This window comes from Pelobates fuscus, chromosome 1 (genome assembly GCF_036172605.1).
Source record: "Pelobates fuscus isolate aPelFus1 chromosome 1, aPelFus1.pri, whole genome shotgun sequence".
Lineage (NCBI taxonomy): Eukaryota > Metazoa > Chordata > Amphibia > Anura > Pelobatidae > Pelobates > Pelobates fuscus.
The window spans coordinates 427149697-427176140 of NC_086317.1; the positions used below are offsets into that span (position 1 = coordinate 427149697).

Sequence of the window (26444 nt, forward strand, 5' to 3'; positions counted from 1 at the left end):
AAGGCTAGAGACAAGAGATCTGCACCTTTTGCAAGCTGTTTTTAAATATTACCTCAACAAAAACATGAATAATTAATAGAATGCATGGTTTTATAGGGAACCTATCTACTCAAAATCGATTTCTATATATTTTTTTATTTTTCTAACTTATACAATATACCACAAGCTATTCCACTTGCATGCACGCACGCACGCACACCCATAGTTGTGCACACATATGACAGTGATCAAACAAAAAGTCAACTGCTTTACTAAAAACTCCAAAATCAATGAATGTTTAAAACAACTTACTAACAAATGAGGTTTCTCCCAGGTATCCTCTTCGTTTAAGAATGACTTCTAAGTATTTAGCATCTTCATTCACTACATGGTACTCCTTCTCAAACGATATCCAGGCCCAATTTAGACGAAAATGCTGATTTTTCAGCTTATTTCCTCCTGCAGATAAAATATAAAGACATATTTTAGAATCAGTAAAGCTTGTTTTTATTTGACATCAAGCGATATTATGTATACAGACCTCCCTAACTAAAGCAGTTTTAGTGTATAGATCATTCCCCTGCAATTTCACTGCTCAATTCACTGTCATTTAGGAGTTAAATCACTTTGTTTCTGTTTATGCAGCCCTAGCCACACCTCCCCTGGCTATGATTGACAGAGCCTGCATGAAAAAAAAACTGGTTTCACTTTCAAACAGATGTAATTTACCTTAAATAATTGTATCTCAATCTCTAAATTGAACTTTAATCACATACAGGAGGCTCTTGTAGGGTCTAGCAGGCTATTAACATAGCAGGGGATAAGAAAATCTTAATTAAACAGAACTTGCAATAAAGAAAGCCTAAATAGGGCTCTCTATACAGGAAGTGTTTATGGAAGGCTGTGCAAGTCACATGCAGGGAGGTGTGACTAGGGTTCATAAACAAAGGGATTTAACTCCTAAATGGCAGAGGATTGAGCAGTGAGGCTTCAGGGGCATGTTCTATACACCAAAACTGCTTCATTAAGCTGAAGTTGTTCAGGTGACTATAGTGTCCCTTTAAATGTACAAAGAGGAACACTGTAATTTTAAAGGAGTGAGTGAGGGTGTGAGTGGGGTGTGGCTGTTCCAAGTCATTTTAGATGACTTACTAATAACAATTGATGCAACTAAAATGTAATTTAGGACAAGAACAGTGTATTTTATTTACATAGACTGATTTCTAAACACATTATTTGTAGTTTAAATATACATTACTCTGAGTATTATTGCTGTGGAGCTCTATTATGCACTCAACATACCAAGCATACTGAGCTCCTAGAAAAGATGGGAACAAAATAGCGGGTGCAAAGTAGGGACTGCCCCTCCTAAATCTGGACACTCGGGAGGTATGTGTGTATACAGAGTAAAATAGGTTTCAAATGAAAAAATTGAGTTGAGGTGTTGCAGAAGAGCAAATCTAGGAGCACGTTATTAGGAAAAGTTGCATTCAGCTAAAAAAACAAACCAAATAATTCTTCAGTCTTGTTCCTTTAAATATATAGTAGTTTAACCAAAGTTTTTAATGGGATATGAAATTTGAATTATTTTACAATACATTGCATTTATCTTTAATTGTATCATTTGTGTTTTTTGTGCTTTTTTCCAAAGAAGAGTACAATTAAAAATAATTGTAATGTCTATACAAGATCGCCACAATCGGACAACGGACCAGTGTGTACCTCAGCCAATCAGACATGTATTTCAATGGACTCTGGCTGTCAATACCTTCACATTGTTACAAAATCAGAACAAACGCGTTAGGTTACGCTCTTACTGTTACTGTGAGCAGGTAAACAGATTGCAAACATTCAGACTAAAACACCATGCTGCAACTATAACCCAGCAGGAGTTTGCTTTTGTTTTTTCATTTGTGTCAATTCTGTATTTGGTTCTGAATTCACTATAACTATGCACTTTCTACCATAGGACAAAACAAAATTAAAGGGACAATACACACTCATAAAGTACTTTAGCTTACAGAAAGGCGTTATGTGTGAAGAATGTTTTTTCTTTTTTTCATTTTGCAAAAAGTGCAGAATGTAATCCAAGTTACTACTATTCTAACCTGTTTGTTTAGGTCAGTGAAGCTAAACTCAAGAGGCCGGTGATTGCCCAGGGCACCTGCCTTGCAAAGACTTCTCTTTGAGCTGCATTGGGAAGCCTGTGATTGGACAGCCACAGAAAGTCTGGGCAGGGTTAGAAGGGGAGGACTTGCAAAGGCAGCAAATAAAATATCATTTGGGGTAGATCTACTGAACAGTTTTTAAAAAACTTTATTTTGTATTTGGGCAGTGGAGTGTCCCTTTAAAGATGATATATATTTATTAGGTATCTAAGTATGTTTAGAGTTTTCAACATCAACCAGGTCTCTTTGTCAGGCTTGTAATATAAATAGATATGAAATATCTCGTTTGCAGTAGCGGCAAATATTTTTTTATCACAGTATCTTTCTTTTTTTTGGACAACTCAACAATCTACGTAACTGATTGCTGCTCAAGATAACTCATTAATTCAGCATGACTTATTTTTTTGCATGCTGTCCATCATGGACGTGAAACTTCTCTGATCTCTCTTTCGTAAAAGCAGCTTTGATGAATGAGTAATGAAAAATAATCTTATCAGAACATCCTATCTTAGTAAGACACAGAATACAATAAGTTTTTTCTAATCCAAAACAAGTATTCAGGAAAAGGTGAGACATGCATCAATAATTCCTATAGCTTCTAGCTGGAAATTTAATTAGAAAGAACCTTTCATACATTTAATGAAGTAATCAGTGAATTGGTAACAGTTCTCCTTCTATTCAAATATTTATAAAGTATTTACTCATACACCATGTAGTTAATACATTTAACAATGCAGCACATCTGACTGATCTGTACTTGCCATGTTCCACAGATGATCTGCGTGGGGCCAGGAAACATTTTTCCCATCATTCTCTTTGTACAACCATGTGGCTATGCATGGAATCATGGCTCATTTGCAATTTACTTATTATTTTAATAAAATCACTACTAATCACAAGTAAGCTAATTTTTAGTTATCTATTTTAATGTGCCTCTCCCTCCGAAGTGACAGTTCCTTGTGGCGATTGGTGATATTTCGTATTTTGTATTATCACAGTCTCCTGAACGGAGATAGCTATATGTAAGATGTAATTAGCCCTGATAATTTCTTATTAATTGCAATCATATTTCTAAGATATCTCCGAAATCTGTAGTGATTTTCATTGAAAAAAAAAAAAAAAAAGAAATTACACGTCACAAATAAAGTCAACTTCTTTATATTATTTATTTTTCATACATTTAAACAGATTTAAGTCTACAAATCAAATAATGTACTGAATTCTATTACCCAATATTCCAAAAACTGGAAAGGGCCTATTCACCTGAGATGAGTAGAAGATTAAAAATATAAAATGTCAGAATGTAACTATGAGCCATGCTTGCTTACAGTAGTAAAACTAGCTCTCACTGTAAACAGAGATTGAGTAGTAGACGCCAGGTATTTTTAGATTGCTACAGGGGTATGGCCTCCCAGCTAGTAATAATGTATTTTTGCTGAGTAGTGTCAATTTTAACATAGCATCTCCTGGCTGCTAAGTATATTTTCCTATTTTTCTTTTAGATAGCCATCCTTTCTAATATATATTTGTCTTTGTAGCATTATAATCATATCTCATAGAAAGAGGGTGATCGCAGTGAAAGTCCTTCTACACGGAACCTGCATTTGTAAGTGAACGTTGCACATTATTATTATTATTATTATTAACAGTTATATAAAAAAAAAATATTCTGAAGCACTTTACAATTATTCAGTGTGCATATTTGCAAACAAGTAGCTGACACACAAAATATTGATAAAAGTTGAAGACGGCCCTGCTCTAGAGCTTACAATCTATGAGGCAGGGATAAAGAAATACAAGAGAATGAAAAGCATCTCAGAGGGGAGGGTGGATAGATGAATACGATGCCTGTGTCCAAATAAGCTGGTAAAAAAGGTGGATGAGACACAGTGAGTTGGTCTATAGAAAAGAGGGAACTGAGGAGGGCAATTATAATGAGAAAAAATACTAGGCTGTGTGTGTTTTCAGTGACTAGGGGATCTTCTGATGCCATGGGGTAGGGAATTCCATAAGAATTGTGCAGACCTTGAAACATCCCGCAGATGAGAGTGTGGGAATGAGCAGAGGACAGGAGCAGGTAGTTCGCAGAGTGAAGGGAGCTAAAATAGGTACATTGGCTAAGTAAAGAGGAAACTTTGCTGTAGGGTACACACTCAGAGAAAAGTACCATCTAAACGTTACTTAAAAAACATTATTTACAAAATGTTGCCAAAATTACATAATGTATGCAGTATTGAATGAAAGGTATCAGAGATAGTCATGATTCTTTTTTATCATAACAGGCTAAGCCAAACTCTCCCAAAATTGCCCATAGAGATAGGGGACAGGGATGACAATTTGGCCGTACATTACAATGTGCCAAGGAACACTGTTTTTGCCTGCTTATGTCTGTATCGTTATTATTGTTATTCTAATAGAAAGCATCAGCATATTCCGCAGCAACAAAACACACAAAATACAAACGATGACAAATTAATGCAAACTAGATAAAAAGATGATGAGGACCCTGATCAGACAAATTTATAGTAAAAATAACTTGAAATGGTCTCTTTTATAAATTAACCTAGTTACACCACTCCGGCTGTGAATTTACTTTACTTCCTGGTTTGTTTAGCTCTGTGAAGCTTAACTCAAAAGGCAGAAATTGCTCAGAGCGCCTGGTTTGCAAAATCATTGAGGAGTCTATGATTGGCCAGACCCAGAAAAAAAGGAGACTTACAAAGGCCACAGACGAGAGAACTGTAGCTTGTTTTTAGATATGCCCCCAATGAAAAAATGCATATGTAAATTAATGCAGGTTTTCATTTGGGGTATACCTACTAAATAGTGTTTTTAAAAAGCAATATTAATTGGGCAGTGGAGTGTACCTTTAATATTGTATTCATTAGGCTTGGAGATTTGCTTTGGACCAAAGTGCAATTTGTCCGAATTTGGGCCCTTCGGGTTATTTGCAGATTCCCGAATGTACCAGAATTATGGACTAACCGAACTGGGCAATGTCAAACTTATTCGGGAAGGGGTCAATATTTTAAATTCCTCCCATATTGTGTTTATTCACAGCTCAATTGAGCAAGAGACTGAAAAACAAGAGGAACAGCAAAAAAAAAAATATTTGTATATTATATATTTAATAATATATCTCACTTAATCTGTGAATTAAATGAAAAGAAAACTTTTTTCCTATCAGTGTACTGAACAATATATATATATATATATATGCTGCAAACAAGGGAAGTAAATATATTAAACTTATTTTGGGACTATAGGCTCCCTTTAAAGTAATAATAACGCAATAACGTGCCATTAGGAATAATACAGAAGTGTATATTCCAGTTATTAAAATGAGAAAAGCCCAATAAGCTCATAATAGATTTAGATTTTCATAGATATTATTAACACCTGGGCAAGCTTGACTTCATTAAGTCTGTATTATGCACTGCACACAGAACGTGTAAAAATAACGCATACTTACAGCTATATAACCAGTATCCTACAAATAAAAGCCATGCAGGAAATAGACATGTTTGGGCGTTTAACAATAGCTCTAACAGTCATTTGTCGCTAGAATATAAGCGGAGAATTTTTTTTTTGTCTAACAAGATGCACCTGGCTGAGAAGGATATAAATACACACCCTAAGGTTACAAGCCTCTTGTCGGAAAAGTAGCGAAGCCTTCTCAACATAAATCTTATAGCCTGCAGGTATATAGTGATGTGGCAGTGTAACTCCCTTGGTGGCGCCATTGAACTTCCTTCCTAAAAACAAGGAACATCTATCTGTGTCACAATGCTAAATGGTTGCAAAACATTCAACATAACAAGAGGAGAGGCTAGCCGTGTTATCTGTGGCTTGCTGCAGATTAAGAGAAAGCAGCTGAAGTTAAATAAATTCTTTCAAGCCTGCTTAAACATTTTTTTATTTTTTTTTACTGTATGATGTAGGTCAGGGGTAGGGAACCTTTGGCACTGCAGATGTCGTGCACTATATCTCCCATAATGCACTGACAGCCATAGTGCAGGCAAAGCATCAAGGGAGATGTAGTCCACAGCATCTGGAGTACCGAAAGTTGCCTATCTCTGATGTAGGTCATCTGGAGGAAAACATTTAAATATGTATGAAACAAATTAGTTAAACTGCGCAATACTGATTAAAATGGAGCATACTGATATTCTTCGTTGTGGCAGGAAAGGTTTTAGCAAAGGAGGTCTGGGACATTATGGTAACATAGAGGTAAGGCAAAATACTTATATCGTACCAGAGTCAGGAAATGGCTTAAAGAGCTCATTGTAGTGGTTATGGTGCAAGCGTCTTTTGGTGTGCTGTTCTTGTTTTAATCAGCACTTAAAGTGGCACAAAAAAGAAGTTAATATTGTAGGCTATGCTTAGATAATATTAAGATTACCTTCTGCATTATCTGTCCATAGCTGTTCCACTGGACAATAATGGACAATAATAATATGCTCTGTGCTGAACCCCCCCCCCTCCCCCCAATCCCCCCTCTGCCCCCGGCTTAGCTGTCCCAAGCAGGGGTGGTTTAGCGCAGGCGGCAATTCAGTTGACTTGTTTTTAAAGAGTACCAATTCCCACAAATTGGTGATTCCACTCACCACGCAAGTGTGCAAAATCAGTATAAAACTATCATTAGTGGATAGACCTTTCTATTTTTTACATTTTATTGCCAACCTTATACGTGTATTGCTTTGTTCCCACCATTCTATTACGTATAGGCCCATAAATGTATATATCTTTCGTCAAAGCCAGCGTCCTAGTAATAATTAATCTTCAAAAAGAATGCTATAGAATAGGTTTTTTTTTGTAACCCACGGTGTTTTGGCAGGAGAACACTTAAATGCCAAACTGAAAGGTGATGGATAAATGCCATGTGTTGATTTGCATTTGCTTTTAATTTATTTCAGATTAATTGCCCTCTGTATTCTTGACGACTTAAGTATTAATAATGCTTGACTAGGACTTCTCAGCAACGGCTGCTTATTCTGTTAATGTTATGTCAATCTTGCTAAAAATATCCATGTGTTTGTTTCCTGAAAGACAAACACTAGGTTGCGTGCTGTTGTAACCTGTAGCTGCATACGATGCTTGTGTAAGATAAAGAATGGGTATTTAGCAGATTTTCTGTTTTGAAATGGAATTCTGCATTAGAACCTAGAAGATAAAGAACATGTATTTTTGCATATATCAGAGGGGGGGAATGTTTTAAGAAAGTTTAAAGAATAACAGTGCTTACTTTTTAAATAATTAGAAAGTAATTTATTTCAAAGAGGGTTAATTACTAAACGTCAAAATCTAGTGAACTGAAAACCAAATTGCAAATTTGAAAGGATTTTTTTTCTGCACATTTTCTTTGGGGGGTATATAAAAACAGTTTGCAAAATCTACATACCTGCTGTCTGCAACCTTTACAAGCTTTCCTCTTTACCCCCAGCACAGACTTTCAATTTGATTCACCAATCAGAGCCTTATCATTGAAAAGGTTCTGCGCTAGAGCAGCATGCGTGTACGCACATCTTTCCTTTTCAATAATTTGTAGTACAGCTAAGTGAAAAGGGGCGAAGGCAGGTGCGTGCTCTGTGTAGTTAACAGAAAACTTCTCCAAGTGTCTGAGTGACAGCCAGGGAGGCGTTTCTGCTCCAAATTCTAAAAGTGCCAGTGTGTGTTGAAAATGGCACTTTTAGAAACGGTTATAAATATGACAGCGTTGTTCTTTAAAGCAAACAACTGTCAAGTTGTGGATAAAGCAGAACTGACTTTACTTTCCATATCAGCAACTTTCGCCTAAATCTTTACAATTCTGTTATTAATTCAGCACAATTCAGTGTATCGTGAATAAACTCCAAAGCGTTTCCATTTGAATAAACTTAGTGGATCTGTTCACTTAACAGTGATCTGTGATGAGCTATTGACTAGCAAAACATGGACTAACATATTGGTGTGACCAGTGGCTCTTTAGCAGGGATGGTCAACAGGTAGACATAATCTATTGCACAACTATAACTCCCATGATACTTTGCTAGGAGCTACCTTTTGTCCAACTTGTCTATTCCATCACATATAGGGAGGCATGAAGAGCTATGGGATTGGCCATGAAATATTATGCTAAAATAAAAGTCTGAAAGTATTTTAAAAATGTTTAAAAGTAGACTTGTGTATTAGATGTCAAAGGAATTGTGAATCGTTGGAATGTTGGGCAATTGGTGATTCATCAGAATTCTGCAACTTTGAAATGCTATGTGGACAATTAACGAGAAAAAGAAAGGGCAATGGACAAGCTGTAGCATTTGTTTATGATTTGGAAAAATGATTATTAATGGAAAAACGACAATTAATGCATAGAGAACAGCCACTAACTGTTCAACATTTATATAGTGAACATTTAATAAATATATAAATAGAGATTTTTCACCATTCCTCCTTTTTTCTCCCTATATTGGTTACTTCTTATCATTTCCTCTGTAAACAAATGATGCACCTATTAGAGTATTGCAAAATATATGCATTCTTGACAACATAATGCCTGGTGCAACGTTAAGCAGATCATCTACTTGCAAAAAACGCCACTCTTAGGACTTCTTAGTGAAAAATCCAATGTGTTATTATGTTAACGTTTCAGTTTGGCACAGCAAACTTTCTTCAAACTTTCATACTTTTTTATTTATATAAATAAATATATTTATATATATATTGAAGATCTGTAATAGGTGCATTTTAGTTCCATTTCGATTTGTCCAAATTGTCAGTCTCTAAACGATCACATAGACCAGTGGTTCTGAACCCAGTCCTCAAGTACCCCCTAACAGTCCAGGTTAGGGATTACCCCCCAAAAAAACATTAGACACTACAGGGTAATCCCTAAATCCGGGACTGGTAGGGGGTACTTGAGGACTGGGTTGTGAACCCCTGACATAGACAAAGTTCACCCAATTTGAAATGCCAAATAGATTAAATGCGATTTTGTCCAAACCCCAAAATTTTTGGTGGGAATCGATGGAGACGAACTGACATTTTTAGAGATGCACAAGTCTATTCATTAGTATTTTCGCATACAGGCTGCCTAAACATGCACTCCCATGATATTTTAACTTGGACACATTTTCCTAAACGCAAATACTAGTTGATACTAAACAGTGCAATGAGAAACTACAACACTGCTGTCTAAGTACTGCATAGGTGTGAAATGCCTCAAGGTGGAAGGAATAAGTAACAGTTGTAGTAGGCGGTAATTCTTGGGTCTGTGAAGGACCAGACAGGACAGGAAATGATCTATTCTGGAGCCAAAGAGGTTTTGTATCAGCCGTAATAAAATAAGCAAACTAATTACAAGTCAGTTTCTAAGACAAACTGCCATGTAAGTATATACACAGCACACAAGCATAGACAAGCATGCAAATAAACAGTGGAAGAATCTAAATGTTCCAAGACAAGTTCATTGAAGCGCCCTTGAACTGTCCAGTATGTAAAAGTAGCACGTTTCTGAGAGTTGCATCTATAGACTAATACACTAATAGTTTTGGATGTTCTGACATGCTCTGATGATTTTTTGGCTGCTATTATATTTTTTCATTCTCAATTTCTGACAGGCTAATCCCCAGCCTTGTTTATTTTTATAGAGATCTTCAGCCAAATAATTACATATTTCTGGAAGTCTGAAAATGTAACAAGTACTTTCATGACAATCTCTAAATTTGCAAGTAGAAATTTAGAGTATACAAGAAAACCCTTTGAGATGAGGAGGAAGTTATACAGCATCAATGCAACAGTGACAACATTATAATCAAATGTTATACAAATATGGGAAAAAACACAGCACTTTGTACGAGAAACAGTGTGACAGATAACAAAAAAATATTTATTGATAATGTAAATTTGTCTGTTATAAATTAATTTCTCTGAAAATCAAAACAAAACGTAAACAAAACCTGGCGTTTGCGCTATATGTCTGTCCAACCGTAATTCACTTCTTTCATATTAAATCCACCCACACTTATATATCATTTTATTCAGGGGAAACAGGGCTTTCGTTTAACATCAAATATTTAGATATGGAACATAATTTAATATGAAAAAAATATAAAAAAATGGGAGAAAATAAGAATGTAAATTTTTTTTTAGTTCTATGTGACATTTTAACTGTGAATGTCAAAATACTGTTTGCTTTTACTGCAATACAATACACATATTTGTATTCAGTGATGTCTCACGTGTAAAACAGTACCCCCTATGTACAGATTTTATGGTGTTTTGGGAAGTTATAGGGTCAAAAATAGGGTGTTACAGTTTTTTCACATTGAAATTAGCCAGATTGGTTACGTTGCCTTTGAGACCATATGGTAGCCTAGGAATAAGAATTACCCCCATGATGGCATACCATTTGCTAAAGTAGACAACCCAAGGTATTGCAAATGGAGTATGTCCAGTCTTTTTTAGTAGCCACTTGGTCACAAACACTGGCCAAAGTAAGTGTTAATATTTGAAAATGCAAAACACTAATTTGAACGCAAATTTTGGCCAGTGTTTGTGACTAAGTGGCTACTAAAAAAACTGAACATACCCTATTTGCAATACCCTGGGTTGTCTACTATTGCAAATGGTATGCCATCATGGGGGTCATTTTCATTCCTGGGCTACCATACGGTCTCAAAGGCAACCTGGCGAATTTTAATGTGAAAAAACTGAAACGTAAGCCTTATATTTGACTCTGTAACTTTTGAAAACACCATAAAATCTGTACATGAGGGGTACTGTTGTACTCGGGAGACTTCGCTAAACACAAATATTAGTGTTTCAAAACAGTAAAACGTAGCACAACAATTATATCATCAGTGTAAGTGCCATTTGTGTGTGAAAAATGCAAAAAATGTCACTGTCACTGACGATATCATCGTTGTAATATATTTTACTGTTTTGAAACACTAATATTTGTGTTCAGCGAAGTCTTCCGAGTAAAACAGTACCCCCCATGTACAGGTTTTATTGTGTCTTGGAAAGTTACAGCGTCAAATATAGTGCTAGAAAATTTAATTCCCTGAACTTTCGGCCTGGGTTGTCAGGCAGGTCCTGCAAATTGTAATTAATAAAATGACCTAATTATGTAAAATTATTACATAAATATATACGTAGAATTATTATATATATATATATATATATATATATATATATGTGTGTGTATATATATATATATAACTTTTTTATTATTTTTATTTATGTATAGGTATATATATATAGTGATATATAATTATGTATATAGATATATATATTATTTTGTTCTACATGTATTTTGATATTAATATATATATATATTAATTTTAAAATACAGTTAGAACGAAATTACGCATGTATATATATTTTTTATCTATTTATTTTTATTATTTTTTTACATATTTATATATTTATTTTTTATTATAAATATATATATAATGAAAATTATATATATATTTAATCATTATCACTGTACATATTTTGATATTAATATATATATATATAATTATGTATATATTAATATTAAAATACACGTAGACAGTGTATGTATATTTATGTGTATGTGTGTATATGTGTATATATATACTTAGATCATATATATAATAAATATATATGATCTAAGTATATATTTATTTTTACACTGATTTAACTTATTTTATTTTCAGGTAGCAAGTGGAGTACCTGTCATTACAGGCACTCCCCCTGCTGGCATTGACATGGACGGCTATGCCCAGGGGGGCCGAAGAGGACAGAGGGGGACTCCCTGGGCTCCCAGGTAAGTCCCCATACCGCGATCGCCGTCGTGGGATCGCCGGCGACCGGATAAGTAGAAAAGATCGCAGGGCGTTCTATGCCGCCCTGCGGCGTTTAGAGCCATATAAATAAGGACGGCATAGAACGCCCTGCGGTCTTAAGGGGTTAAAGGAACACTATAGTCACCAGAACTATAACTCATTGTATTTGTTCTGGTGAGTATAATAATTTCCTTCAGGCTTTTTGCAGTAAGCATCTTTTCAGAGAAAATGCAGTGTTTACATTGTAGCCTAGTGATAACTCCACTGGCCACTCCTCAGATGGCTACTAGAGGTGCTTTCGGTGGCAGTGCTGCACAATGTGACTGGCATTCAGTGTCTCCACCCTCTGCATGGAAACCTTGAACTTTCCTCATAGAGATGCATTGGTTCAATGCATCTCTATGAGGAGATGCTGATTGTGCAGGACTTTGTTTGGCTTGTGCTGGCTCTGCCCCTGATCTGTCTCATTGACAAGCTCAGTCAATACAATACTTTCCTATAGGAAAGCATTGTGCTTGGCTTTTGATCAAGACTTCTGATGATGTCAGCCAAGCAGGAAGATAAGGGGCAGAGCCAGCAGCAGCAGACAAGAATAAAATAAAGATTTTGATATATTTAGGAGAGCAATGGGGGACCAGGACGGTCTACTTGTCTAGGAACCCTAAGTCATCCAGATAACTGGAAAACATGAACAATTGTCTTCCACCTGTCCCTCAACAAGAGTCAAAGTAAGCGGTTAAAAAAAAAAAAACCTTGCTGGTTCTCCCTAACAAAAGTAGAAGGTGCTGCAATCACTGCATCCTCGCTTTCCAAAATACAGCGTGAATGTGCTCCGTAATTTTATATGTAGGGTGTTACCATCACAGGGCAATCAGGTATGTGGCTTCTCACCCGCTCTGATAAATAGTAAGCCAAATGTATTCACTCGCCTCACTCATGGTGTGCCCTTATCTACTTATTAATATACATAGTGCCACGAAGTAACTCAACTACAGATAATAACCATGTCCAAAGAAACCAAACCAACCTTACAATACTGTATCCACAGGCAGCCTGCCTGCCCGCCCATGATTTTTTAACATTTACTCTCATTTAAGTTAAGGCTAAGCTAATTAGGCTTGTAGGGGTTGGCTGGATCCCATATTTTAAAATTATTGTATAATTTGTTTGTTGCAAATTGCATAGCTGTCACTGAGCAGCCGCATCTTTCAATACACAAAGCGCTATGTGGCCAGAACCCCTGTCACTTCCTAGTTGACTTGGGCATTTGTTTTTGGAAAAACATGGTTTTCATTCCATTCGTCCAAAGATGAATAAATTAATACAAATTAAAACGAATGAAATGAAGAACAAATTGCTTGGGGGTGAAATTTTCTCCTGAAATTCACTATTTTGTTTGTTTGTTTAATATTACAAGGAGGAGCTACGGGCTTGCAGTTCTCTCTTTTTAATATTTTAAAATAGAAGCTTTGTTCCCTAGCACTTCCTAAATGCCACATGCTTCCCCTCTCACTATGGGGGCCAACATCACCCCCGTATTAGTATAAAGGAGGCAATATCCTCCTCCTACCTGCCGTGCCTCAAGTCTTCTAAATAGCGAGCAGTCAGTGGCTGGCTAGTGATAAATGCAGACCAGGCCCACCCACTCATTTCAGGTGGGGGACCTAAGTAAAGTGAGGGTGTATCTATTGTCGTCTCCCTCAGCCCCAGTCCATTGGCATAAGGTGAGGGACCCAATACCCACTAAGTAACAAAAGTGGGTGAGTGGACATATTGTCCTACACAGCCCCCTCCCATTGGCAGTAGGTGGAGGCCCTGAATAATAAGAATGGTGCACCTATTGTCCCCACCAATTAAATTATCCACTCCCCCCTCCCGTGACTAGGGGTCCTCGAGGCCCTATGAAAATATCCTACCTACCTCCTACACCCTAATAATAGTGAGGGGGTGCAATAAACTAAATACATGTAATATAAAATGTCTTATTTCTTCATCTATCATCTTTTCTTCAGCCCCCAAAAAAGAGCAAACAAAAATCCATAAAGTTGCATTGCAACTATTAAAAATACCTGATTGCATAAAAAAAAACACACTGAAAAAAAAATCCAGATGAAAAAGATAATCCATCTTCACCCCATGAAGGCTTCACGCAGACTGAGCTTGCAGGGCGGAAAAAGCCTTATAAAAGTAGCGCAATTAGATTCAGAACACTCTGATTAGTTGGTTTAAGCTAACCAATAAGAGTGTTCTAACAGGTAAATCTTGAGACTGATAGGTAAGTCAGGGCTGGAGGGGGACTCTAGATTCCCCATTTATTTTACCTGCCCCCACTCATGGGGCACTAAGGGGGGCATGGGGCCCACTATGCCCCCCTCCCCCAGTTATTTCAGTAGGTGCCCCACCTGTGCCAGGTCCTCCTTTATTTGATTAGCAACTGGTCAGCAATAGCTGCTCAGTTGCTAGTCTTTTTTATAACAATGCGCAGCCACTGGCTGCTTGCTATTTAGTAGACAGTAGGATCAGGAGGGAGGATTTAATCTCCCTTATTTACTAGCACTAGTATTTTTTTTACTTAGTATTAGCAAAGCTATCTAAAACACCAAAATTAAGAAATTAAGGGCTTTTTGTAATTTTGGTCTTTTAGTTTGTTAGTTGATAGCTCCCTAACCCTTGTGGGATTGCCATAAGAACACCAAAAAGAAGCTATTAAACAGCTCTCTAATTTGGTACACATATGGCAAACCCAGCTCTCTAATTTGGTACACATATGGCAAACCCACACGAATACCAATTTAGCGAGTTATCTACTAAACGGCTGCAAGATGCAGGAGTGGCAAAGGTCGGAATTTGAAATGAATGAAATTCTGAAATGAAAATTATGGTAAAATTTCGTCAAAAAAATGATGATGCTCAACTCAATACTAGCTATTTATTTAATCTCGCTATAAACATTATCAGGATCATTTCTTATTCTAAAACATTTGGCAGCTCTTGGGATGGGATGTTTAAAGTTGCATAAATCAAACGTAATATTGCTAATTTTAAGTAAGGTTGTGTTGCCAAAATTGGTGCATGCCTTCTTATTTTTAATGTTCTGATTAGAAACAGAGCACAACTTAATTTATTCACCAATTCTAAAGTGTATTTCACCCCACGCAGATATATAATCAGTAACTGCACATTTCCATGAAGCTGTCAATTCCAAATATGGGCAATTCTAAAAATATTAGTCCAATTTTAGACCCAAGAGTGACATTTTCACCACTCTTCTCTTTGACAGGATTTATAGCATCGCTTTGTCATCAGTTATATTAACTTCTCCCTGTGAGTTAGTAGGGGACCACACAAGTAGCCAACAATTAGACAATGCCTTCTGAGTAAGGGGCAAAAATGACAGCATTTACCCTTAAAATAACAATACACAGTATTGTCACTATATTGATACGGCGACAGTTAATAGCATTTAGAGATGTCGCGAACATAAAATTTTCCGTTCGCGAACGGCGAATGCGAATTTCCGCAAATGTTCGCAAATGGGCGAACCGGGGCGAACCGCCATAGACTTCAATGGGCAGGCGAATTTTAAAACCCACAGGGACTCTTTCTGGCAACAATAGTGATGGAAAAGTTGTTTCAAGGGGACCAACACCTGGACTGTGGCATGCCGGAGGGGGATCCATGGCAAAACTCCCATGGAAAATTACATAGTTGATGCAGAGTCTGGTTTTAATCCATAAAGGGCATAAATCACCTAAAATTCCTAAATTGGAATAACGTGCTTTAAAACATCAGGTATGATGTTGTATCGATCAGGTAGTGTAAGGGTTACGCCCGCTTCAAAGTGACAGACCAAACTCCCCGTTTAACGCACCGCAAACACCGCAAACTGTTGTCAGAGGCAGACGCACCAAAAAAATGCCACACTGCTGAGCTCTGCAATGACGGCAATCTGGTGGTGGCAACAGCATGCGTTGATTGGCGTGCTGTCTGGCTGACCCCGGGTGCCGATGCATGCTGTCTGACTATGCCACTAGCTCCTTGCAACGACCTCCCCCTGCTTCCAACTCGTCTCCTCCTCCTCTCTGTCTCCCCATCTGAACTTTCCCCGTTCTTCTTCTCTTCTAGCGGGCACCCACGTGACATCCACGGACGCATCGTCATCATCAACTGCTTCACTTGTATCTGACAGCTCAGCAAAGGAAGCAGCAGCGGGTACAACATCATCATCATCACACCGTACGTCCATCTGTGTAATGCTGCCTGACTGAGACATATCCCTGCTATCTACATCCTCTGGCAATAATGGTTGCGCATCACTCATTTCTTCCAACTGATGTGTAAATAACTCCTCTGACAGATCAAGTGAAGCGGCTGTGGTGCTAGTGTTGGTGGTGGCGGCAGGAGGGCAAGTGGTAACTTGAGAGGTGCCCGAAGCTAAGCTGGAGGAGGATGGTGCGTCAAGGTTCCGAGCGGAAGCTATAGAAGATTGGGTGTCCTGTGTTAGCCAGTCAATTATGTCCTCAGAACTTTTCGAGTTCAGGGTATGTGGCCTCTGAACACTGGGCATTATTCTAGGGCCAAAGGGAATCACAGCACCACGACCACGACGGCCCATGCGGGGTGGTCTGCCTATGCCTGTCATTTTTTTTTTTCGATTAGTGGTACATGCAAGCTACTGTGACAACAGATATGAGTGGCACTGTGCACTGTCAGAAGTTGGCAGAGTAGACGCTGTAGGCCTGACACACACGCTTGCAGACAACTAACTGCTATTCAATCTATTACAGTCAAAATTGTATTTTTTTTTTAAATGTACACTACTGTTACACCAGATATGAGTTGCACTGGTGTGACACAGTGCCCTGGCAGGCCCTGAAACGCACACGTGTGAAGGAAATGACTGCTATTATATTACAGTCAAAAAAGTTTTTTTTTTTTTTTTTAAATGCAAGCTATTGTGACACTAGATATGAGTGGTGGCATTGGGCAAGTGGGCACAGTATACGCTGTGAGCCTGACACACACGCTGGCAGGCAGGCAACTGCAATTAGATTACACAGAAGAAAAAAAAGCAGACTGATGTTCTAGCCCTAAAAAGGGCTTTTTGGGGTGCTGTCCTTACAGCAGAGATCAGATGAGTCCTTCAGGACTGTAGTGGACACTGAATACACTAGCCTAGCTATCGCTTTCCCTATTAAATCAGCAGCAGCTACACTGTCCCTCCTCTCACTAAGAATGCAGCTTCCGGGGGGCGGGCCTAGCTGTCATGGAGGAAAGACACACTTCGTGTGAGCTCCCTCAATATCTCACTTTAAGCAGCTATCAACAAGCGAATTTCACCCCAGAAGGGGATGACCCAGCAATGTTGCTCCTACCTGACCGACCCGACATGCTTAATAGCGGTCAGCAACTCGACAGAGTCTTACTTACCTCCGCGTGGCAAGTGTGGCCTGGTGCTCACCGGGCGGGAGGGGCGGCCGATCTCCCGATCCTGGGATGCCCAGGAGCAGCTACTTCCCGGCAGGAGCTCCGTTACCCCCCCCCCCTCGGATCGGTGGGGGTTATCCCGGTCCACCCCTGAGAAGCTGTCTGGAGCTAATGGACGCACAGAGCACAGCCGCCCAGGCTGACATACTCATCTGCGACTCTCCCAATATGGCGGCAGCCGCGTGTCCTCCTGGTACCAGCAAAGCATGGCAGGATATTGAGTCTAAGCTGGACAGACTCTTTAATCAATTTTGGAAGCAAATAACAAGCAGGAAGCCCCAACAAGCTCCACCACAGCCCCAACAAGCTCCACCACAGCTAAGCTAAGCAGTCCCCATTAAAATCCACCAACGCAAAAGGCGTCGAAGACGGGACCGGAGGCACAAACAGAAATGCAGAGCCTGCCCCACGTCAAGCACTCGCCTCCACCTTAAGCCACCACAATCCCGCACCGGACGTGAAGCACCACCGGGACAGATCCGACCACCCGACAAAACAAGCTTCCACCACCTCAAGCCGCAAACCCGGCACTCAGCCAGAGACTTTTCTTTGTTGTTCCAGGTATCAGGGACTCCCAGGGTCTGCACCTGGCGCCCAGAAGGGATCGGATGAGCACAAGCAGTAAACAGCAGCCTGCCAAGCATGTCCCACTATAGCCGATCCTCCACACCATGCCTTTGATCACATGAACTGCTCTCTGCACATTAACTAATCGTAAAGTAGCAAGCGTTTAAACATGTCATTATTTCACCTCCTAAAGAGTTTATTGTCGTAGTTCCTTACATGCCTTTACCTTAACCGTTCATGTATTATGTTATTCACTAGTCTCATCTCATGGGGCGACTCACACTTGATTTATAACTAGTGGTGGAGCTGCTGATATAAATACACAGTTGATAACGTGCAAGCTACACCCTAAACATGACAGCCATCTTTCACAACAATGTACTGCTATATACTCATACCCTCAGTGCAACTAGCCATGATATACGCACGTTCAGCCTAGCATGCTCAAATATAACACACTTCTGTCTAAAAAAAAAATAAAAGAATGCAGCTTCCAAATGAATCTAAAATGGATGCTGTCCAGGAGGTGGGAGGGTCTGAGAGGGAGGGTCTGCTGCTGATTGGCTAGAATGTGTCTGCTGACTGTGAGGTACATGGTCAAAGTTTACTCAATGATGACGAATAAGGGGCGGACCGAACATCGAATATGTTCGCCATCCGTGGCGAACGCGAACAAGCTATGTTCGCCAGCGAACTATTCGGGACATCTCTAATAGCATTATGATGAGATCAAACACTGACAAAACTTCCCGCAGTTTAAAGTACCTTCTCGAAATGTTTTACATCATATACACATTGTGAGGCACATTTTAAAATACTGTGTCGCTAGACATGGCAACTCTGAAACAGTGTAATTCCACAACATTCCCAGAGTGCAAAATTAAATATTTAAATGATTATCACAGTTTATGACTTCCATCCACCTTTCTGCAGACTAACTGCTCACTGACCTTTTCTAGTCTACAACATGCATTTTAGGCCGGCGAATAGGTTAAGACTGGAATTAACTGATGCTTTTTCTTGTAATCAAAATTCTATTTGTATTAACCCCTTCACTACACATACAAAAAAAAAAACACTGGTGTATTTTTGTTCATTAAAAACAAAGTGTAACATGTGGAAGTACAACATTACTGAACACAACTCCTCAAGCTAACCTTACTAGTAAACCTAAATTGTACACGGACTGTTTTCCAACTTACTTCGTCAGGCTATATTGTCTGCTTATAAGCACACTGCGTAAGTGTAGGCAAAGGAGCCTCAGATTGGTTTATTTTAACGTCTCTATTCTGGGAATTATATTGGTTGATATATGAACATGATATTGGTTTCTGGATCATTGCAATTAGCTTTTAATGCAGCAATGTTTTAGTTATGGTTAGCAGGAAGGTGACATGAACCCATCAACTTTATATACAGTAAAACCATTATAACATTCCAAAACACTACTATATATCACAGATAAGTCAGGAGACCATTTTTCCATTCATATTTTCCAACATGATGCATTTACATTGTATCTAGTGATATTGGATAGAGGCATGCAAAATGCTCTGAGTGTCTGTTTAAAAGCTTACAAAGGTTAAAGTAACTCTTCACGCACCACAGCCACTTCAGTGTGCCATCCCAATGTAAGTAGTCAAACCCTTTTAGGATGGTTCAACTTCTTATGTGGGGTTCACCTCCACTACAGCCCACAGGACAAATAGAACTCTCTATCTGAGCTAAACCCAGCAGTGTAGAACTTTGCTCAGGAGAGCTAACGGCAGCTCCTAAGCAGGAGAGTTGGTGGGAGTGTCTGCCAGACCCAGGGCATGAAATCAAACCATATTAAAACAGTTAGGCCTTCCACCATAAGCCCTACAGTTCACTGTAGTGGTTCTGGTGTTTCTAGTATTCAATAAAAATCATCATTTGCAGTGACTTTAAAACTAAACTGCAAATGTATGGATATTGAGCCAAGCTGTGGCTATAGTTGAGTTGGATATATATATTTTTTTTAAATCAGCACTTCATGACAGAATTGTGCTATTCAATGTTCAAGACACTGACTCATTGTGTTTAAAAAAAAAAAACAAGATAGACAGAAACCTTTACGCTCTATTGATTAAAGGAGATTGTCATTTATTTTAATGTTTTATCTCTTAGATCAATTGGGAAAATCAAATTATTTGATTGACTGCCCATGGATTGCATTTCTGGAAAGCATTTGACTCACATGTTGCTCAAATATGCACCACATAGCTTTCTATGACATCACTGAGTCAATCAGTGACTTTTGTGTCTGATGAAAAGAAACACTGTGCACCCTCTATGCAGGGCCGGACTGGGAATGAAAACTACCCCTGGAAATAATTGCATACCAGCCCCATAGAATTACGTCATCATACCAGTTGCGTCATCATACCAGCCTCATCACACTGCGTCATTATACCAGCACAACAACATTATTTTCTTGTTCATAAAAGGTAAAACTTAAAGCACATTTGAATAGTGAATTATCTGTAGATAAGACAGATATGAAAGCATATATGGCTTTATATATAAAGATCAAATTACGGTGGAAAGTTGTAAACGTGGAGCAATCCTCATGAGTAGTCCATTTATTGCTATGGTGATTAGACTACATTTAGAACCTTCTCTTAATGGGGGTTTCTGTCTAGGATCAGAGAGGGCTGCAGATGTCCAGCTCAGGGATACTAGGTAATGATCCGGTCACTCTCTAGCACACTTTACCTCTCTCCCATTATTATAGTCTGTGCCTCTCCCCATGTTAAATACCATGGTCCTTGTGCCTCCCATGCCCAGTATTAGGGTTCCCTGAACCCCCACCTCACATTAGAGTCCCTGCCTCCCCTTCTCATTATCAGGGCCCTTGTCCCAAACACCATTTTAAGAACCCCTGTCTCCCCCATACCCAATATCACATTTCTAGTAACCCCATCTCAGAGTCAGGGCTCCATTTGCCTCCAATTCTGATTATTAACATCCTTGTTCCCGGACCCCTGGCCCCATGACCAATATAGGAGTCCCTGTGCCCCCCAATGCCCAGTATCAGGGTGCTTACCCCCTATGCCCAATATCATGATACTTGTGCCCCTCCATGACCCGTATCAGGGTTGCTGTGCCCCCCCATGCACAGTATCGAGGTCCTGTGCCCCTCGTGCTCACTACCAAGGTAGTTGTAATGGCACCCTCAGGCATAAAAGTGTTAAACCGCCATTTAGTAGATCTTCCCTTCCAGATACACAGGCACAGCTACTGTAGACACCAATACACCGAACCGGAGAAGCATATGAATGCTCTCAAACATACGAATGCTGCAAACAACCGAATAGGAAAAACCATACGAATAGGTTTACACTCCTAGCAGTCGAACTGGAACAGCATACAGTAAATCCCCCCAAGAACGGGACAAAGCTCAGTGTTGAGGGTCAAGCAGTGAACAGACAGAGCTGTGGGTTTATTGTTCTTATATACACATTAGTACCACCCACAGGGTTTTGGAAAACAACCAATAAACACGTACAATACACTCCCACACAAAATCCTCCCCTCTGCCTGTGATACAATTACCTTACACAATGGGTAATGTAATTATCACAGGCAGAGAAAAACAGTTTTTCCACATTATTCATAACTTTAAAAGTATGCATCACATTCACATAACATTACATCAGCATACTCCAAATACGAACATATGTCAAAATCATCCACATTGGTCCATTGGTTCAAAAGATAGATCAAAGTCCTTTGTGACCAAAGGAAGCATGGCTTTTCTGCCCAAAACCAGTTCCACAGAGTCTTCTATCCTGGAGATAATTGGGAAGTAATCCAATTATCTCCAAGGACACAGGCAAAACTCCATTAAGCACATGGCAGTAAAAAGACAGTAAAATACAATAAAATACACAAGGTTACATTTATTACATAAAATACAGACATGCAACATATCCCCAGATAGCTTAGGTCTGAGCGCACGTTATTACTGAATTGCGCTCAGACCACACACATACAGTTCAATTTCCATGGAGCCAAAGTCTTTTATTACACGAATAGGCTCCATGGCATAGCTATCTGGGTTAAATGAGTTCATTCAGTAAATCCGAGAATCTACCGAACGCCAGGGCAGAAATACATGAATAGACCTTTCTGCATAGGAAAATAAAGTATTTAAATGCTGGTCCATAGTCAAAAGGCAGCAGGCAGGCAACCAGGCTCCTCCAATGCACAGTGGCGAGATTGGTCTTGTCACAGTAGCATCAGGCTCTCAGACAGAAAATTAGGCTGTAGAGGGAGAGGAAGCTGCCCGCTCCTATCTCCCAGTCGCTCTCCCCTCTAGTCCCCGTCGTGCCTCCTCCTCCCGGCCTCTGAGCTCAGCCTCAATTCAGTGATGCAGAGCGTTCTGCAGATCTGAGGGAAAAGATGTCGCTGGTCGCCGTGCAGCCACCAGATATGATATCATATGGAAAAAACAGAAAAAGTGATGAGGGGAGCTCCTCGTGTAACCGGGGTGCTCCACCTCACCACTACTACCCCCTGATAGATATCCAATCGTACTGGCTAAAAACTGACAACCTTTATTGAGACAGAAAAATAATCACAATAATAATAATATAAATCTCCAACACACTCACGAACAAAAACCACAACACACACCCTCATACACCTTAAATAGTGAAAAATTAAAACAAAGACTAGAGACTATACACCTGACTGGTAGGATGTTCAGTCGTTTTCCTTGTATAAGCAGATAAGTCACAATATATCAAAACAGTGCAGCTCAGTGCGAATATGTCACAATGTATCAGAGCAGTACAGCTCTTGTATAATTGAAATGAGACAATTGAGCACACTGACATAAATTGTATACCAAGGAAATTCAGCCTGTTAGTAATTAAATGCAATATATAGCAGGAGGTCACCCCTTTGTATGGATCGAGAATAGGGAAAAAAATGAACTCAAATAAACTCTTCCAACAAATCCCTTATTAAATATTAGCTTCCAGCAGTAAGAAAAAAACTCCTTATATTCAGTTAATCTAGCAGAAGTTAAATCGAAAGGATAGGGAGATGAGAGATAGAGGAAACAAATTGGTTAGAGAAAGCGCTGTCTAAGCAGGGTCCAGTGTAGAAAAAAAACAAAAAAACGAACTCTATCACCACACTAACATATGTCATAAATCCCTACGATATAACACAAAGTTAAGGATCTCTTTAGGGGGTATCCTGCAGGCTGTAGTCTCAGTCAATAAAAGCCATGACCAAAGTCGTTAGGTCATAACTAGATAGTAGTTAGTTGGTATAGGTACAGGTCGTCCTGCACAGGCCGCCCAACGCGCGTTTCGGCGGTCTAACCGCCTTTCTCAAGGGCAGGTCCCAGTCGCTCTCCCCTCTAGTCCCCGTCGTGCCTCCTCCTCCCGGCCTCTGAGCTCAGCCTCAATTCAGTGATGCAGAGCGTTCTGCAGATCTGAGGGAAAAGATGTCGCTGGTCGCCGTGCAGCCACCAGATATGATATCATATGCCCTACGCTGCTCACATCCGGCAGGCCGCAGCTGGCATAGGAAAAATCTATGCGCACTTCTGGCCAGCGGCCGTAGGAGAATCGACCACGGCCCACTCTGTGGCCGCAGCAGGACAAACAGGAAAAAAAAAAATTCCTGTCTTGTGGCTCGGTCCAGCCACAGCTCACAGTGGCCCCAGGCGAGGCAGCCTACCGGGAAATTTCTCGGTATCCCAGTAGGCCAGTCCGGCCCTGCCTCAATGATTTCAACTCTAGTTCCAGCACAGAATCCATGAGGGCACCTGTCTGTGAAGCATGTTAAAAACAAGTTGTGTGCTATAGGAATGTTCTTTATGGCATTTCTTGAAAGAACTCTAAGCAGTCTGTTCACTAAATATCAATTTGTGATCATCTGAGGATTAACTTAATGTGCTAATCTAATCTATAATAATTGAATGTATAATCAAAATATAAATAAAGAAAACAAACCAAGATTACTGGATTAGACATTTTCTTAAACGTACTCTTAAAGCTAAATTTGGGATGTCCATTTTGAACTCACACAATAATTAATGGATAAGCCATGAAATAAAATTATATTTTAATTAATGCGTCCATGATATAACAAATGTTATCTTTACAGACTGTTTTATTGGAAGATTTATCATTTTCTCCTGGCTGTATCCTTCATTGATCGCTACATCCTGCCCAGTATGGCTCAAGATCTAAAGTGTACACAAGAAAGTTGCCTCTCTCTTTCTGCCAAGAACTAGCAATGCAATAATTCGAACTATCTCAAATCCATGCCAAGTCAAGGAAAATGTTGTTTAAGTACTGTTGAAACAATTTTAGTGTATTATCATTCCTTCTCTAGCTTTACCTAACCTGACACATGAACTAACCCTTTAAGGATCTCATTGAAATTAGATACTTAAAGCCACAGTGTGGTGAATTGTCTTAATAAGCATAAAAGAATTGGTTTCAAGGTTGAACTTTATCTTTTTTCAGCATAGATTACTATGTAACTATATTTTAGTGTGTTGCAGAAAAAAAAATTATGAAAAACAGATTTAATAAAACGCGCCACAAATTTGACAAAATGTAGACGGAGAGAGGAAAAACGAGGTTGATAGATAGGGTGCCTGTGTCTAGTTAAGCTTGTGAAAGGGGTGTGTGGAAGGAGACAGAGTGAAATAAACAATGGAAACAAAGATGAAGAGTGGAGGAATGGGGAGACCTTTGTATTTCTGTGTACACGAGCATATAATGGAAGATATGTTGTGTTTTTGGAAATGTAATTTATGTATTATGGACCAGTAATTTTAGATGTGGGAGAGACCTGAATCCAGCCCAGGTTATTCTCACAGTCTAAAGTCACCAGCAGCAGGTAATTGAGAATTAGTGCTTGTTAAATGGTGTGCTCTAAGGCGGCAGGACAGAAATTGTGAGGGATAGAAAACGAGTCCACAGAGAACTGTCTAAAGCAGTGTTCCCCAACCTAGTACTCATTGACCAGCAACAGTCCAGGATTTATGTATTTCCCTGTTTTATTCCAATGGAGATACTGACAAAACCTGGACTGTTGGTGATCCATGATAACTGGATTGGGGAACACTGGTCTAAAGGTTCTGGGCTTGTAGATTTTTGCTATTTCTATTATTAAGTTTGCAGTTGGTACGTGTACTAGTCATCTAACTTCTAACAGTTAGCAGCGTCGGCGCCACCATTAGGCAAACTAGGCATTCGCCTAGGGTGCCGGCCTGCTGGGGGTGCCCACTGAGATGTTTCCTGGTGGGCTACCTGCCCCTGTCTGGGGCCGCAGTGCTGGGCGAGCAGCTCTTGAGCCGGCCCCAGCGCGGGCCGATCCTCAAGGCGCCCTAAGGTGGGGGCGCTGAGAGGAGCCCTGTCACGGGGGTCCCAGGAGGTGGCCATCTGGTAAATAGTTCTGTGTGTGTTCATTCTGATCCCAGGACACCCAACTGAATGGTACTTGTTATACCAACTTTAGAAGGAATATGATTATTCATATGGGGTAAATTATACTCTGTTGTTTGATAATTAGCAACATGTTAATTGCTGCAAATGAGACATTAATGATAATGAAATGAAGTAATAGTTTTTTGACAGCACTTTTATCATTATTGGTTCAGTGGGGAAGGGCCCTATATTTCACTTTAAACAATCAAGCGTAAGTGACCTCATTCCTTCCAAAGAAGAACTGTTGACACATTAATTAAACCATAACTTAAAAGTGGAAGCTTGATCGCCAAATTATTATTATTATTGGCATTTATAGGGGCAACTTATTCCGCAACACTTTACAATATTATAACGTGAGAAAGTCAACAATAAATGAGAAAATTACAAAATGTTACATGAACAATAGGTTATTGAGGACCCTGCTTACACGAGTTTACAGTCTAGAGAAGATGTATACTAACAATTAATTGTTAATCAATTAAAGCAAATAAAGTACAAATAAAACACTGTTAGAACAAAAATAACATACCAAAAGTAATAAGGCAACAAATATATACATACAATATACTCAAAATGTCTGATTTGCTCATGCCACTAATTATCGTCACCACTGCATTATAAAAGAGGTCAAAGAGGCAGCTCAGACACTCGTGAAGGAAACTGACTGCTATTATATTACAGTCCAAAAAGTTTTGGTTTTTTTGTTAAATGCAAGCTATTGTGACACCAGTGAGTGAGTGGTGGCACTGGGCAGGCCCTGAAACGCACACTAGTGAAGGAAACTGACTGCTATTATATTAGAGTCAAAAATGTTTTGTGTTTTTTTAAATGCAAGCTATTGTGACACCAGTGAGTTAGTGGTGGCACTGAGCAAGTGGGCACAGTATATGCTGTGAGCCTGACACACAGGCAACTGCAATTACATTACACAGAAAAAAAAAAAAAAAGCAGACTGATGTTCTAGCCCTAAA

At 39.3% G+C, this 26444-nt stretch overlaps 1 protein-coding gene across 1 annotated transcript in view; it reads right to left on the bottom strand.

The window, feature by feature from the left end:
* FREM2 (FRAS1 related extracellular matrix 2) overlaps window positions 1-26444 on the bottom strand; it is a 185789-nt gene that overhangs the window by 89707 nt on the left and 69638 nt on the right. The window contains exon 3 of the mRNA XM_063428970.1: window positions 292-438. Coding sequence (XP_063285040.1) covers window positions 292-438 — 147 coding nt within the window. The remainder of the gene's footprint in view (window positions 1-291; window positions 439-26444) is intronic.